This window comes from Phytophthora sojae, assembly GCF_000149755.1.
Source record: "Phytophthora sojae unplaced genomic scaffold PHYSOscaffold_25, whole genome shotgun sequence".
Taxonomy (NCBI): domain Eukaryota; phylum Oomycota; class Peronosporomycetes; order Peronosporales; family Peronosporaceae; genus Phytophthora; species Phytophthora sojae.
The window spans coordinates 132031-133388 of NW_009258139.1; the positions used below are offsets into that span (position 1 = coordinate 132031).

The 1358-nt window shown below is 45.4% G+C and overlaps 1 protein-coding gene across 1 annotated transcript; it reads right to left on the reverse strand.

The window, feature by feature from the left end:
* Window positions 1-430: 430 nt before the first annotated feature.
* On the reverse strand, window positions 431-667 carry PHYSODRAFT_407751 (hypothetical protein; the record flags this gene model as incomplete). The annotated part of the gene is made up of 1 exon (XM_009541554.1): window positions 431-667. A coding segment is annotated over one exon (237 nt), but the record flags the coding sequence as incomplete, so codon positions are not given.
* Between the last annotated feature and the right edge of the window lie 691 nt (window positions 668-1358).

The window sequence follows — 1358 nt, forward strand, 5'->3', positions numbered from 1 at the left end:
CTGTAATGGATCGACTTGCACCAGTAAAGGTTAAACTGCCTCCGATAGTCAATCCAGTAAGCGTACCTAAGCTGGTGATATTTGGTTGAGCAGCCGTCGCTAGCGTTCCATTGATGTTTCCACTCACGGTGAGCGACGAGAGTGTCCCTACACTAGTTACGTTGGTCTGAGCAGCAGTTGCCAATGTACCAGATATGTTTCCACTCACGGTGAGGGACGATAGCGTGCCTAAGCTAGTAATATTAGGCTGAGCCGCTGTCTGCAGCGTGCCAGTAATCGACGTTGCCGTCAAACTACTAATAGTAGCAATTTCACCTGATGCACCAAGTACCAGAGCTTTGTTGATAGCGGCAGTACCTGGAGTAATATCAGTTACATACGTTGGTACGCCTGAAACGGAAGCACCATTAACAGTTAGGCTACTACAGCTTAGTGCTCCAAGACCGCTGATGTTCCCACCACTTCCAGGGACAAGCGCTACACCAGGTGATGCTACGCCTTGAGAGACGCCGGTATTGTACGTCAAGCGATAGTCATACTTGTTCAGATAAAGAGTCTGAGCATAGTCATACGTTAGAAACCCGCTGGCATCCAATTGGAGAAAGAATGCCGGATTATAAATCGGCGATGTGAATATCGGGCTAGGATAAGAAAAACCTGAACTCATCTTTGTTTGATCCTATATAGTTTAGACAACAATCATGAGCGGTATTCCAGATTTCGGAACTTCAATCCCTAAAAAATTCAAAAGCGTCTCTATGGGTGATATTCCTGCACTTGACATCAAAGCGCTGTTTAGAATGGTGGTTCTGGGGCCATCGTTCTCAGGGAAGAACAACTTATGTATGTTCATCCTCAAGCATTCTCTCCACGTATTTGCTCATCTAACGATCATTGCTCGTAATCCTCACCAGGAGTTATATGAGTATCTTCGTGATAAGCTTGATGGCTTTATCACATTCGCCGACCCTGACTCGCCTCCGAGTGTTGAACGGGTACGTCATACACCAATTAATTCCAATAAGCCTGAGCTCGTCATCATCGATGACTACAGCAACGATAAGCTTCTTCAGAAGAATTTGTTCTCACATTACTTCACTAGAGTGCGCCACTTCTAGCTATCAACCATCTTCTTGAGCCACAGCTACTTCGCAACGGACAAGATGATCAGAATGAACTCAGAGTACGTAGCGATCCTGAAAGCTAATTCTAAGCGAGACCTCCAGATGGTTGTGAAAGATTTTAATATCAAGGGAGTAGATGAGCGTTCAATCGTCTATTATTACAACAAAGCCACGGAGCGAAAGGGCCAAATGCTCTTCACTGATTCGGTCAAGGGTCAGATCAGGTATAACTTC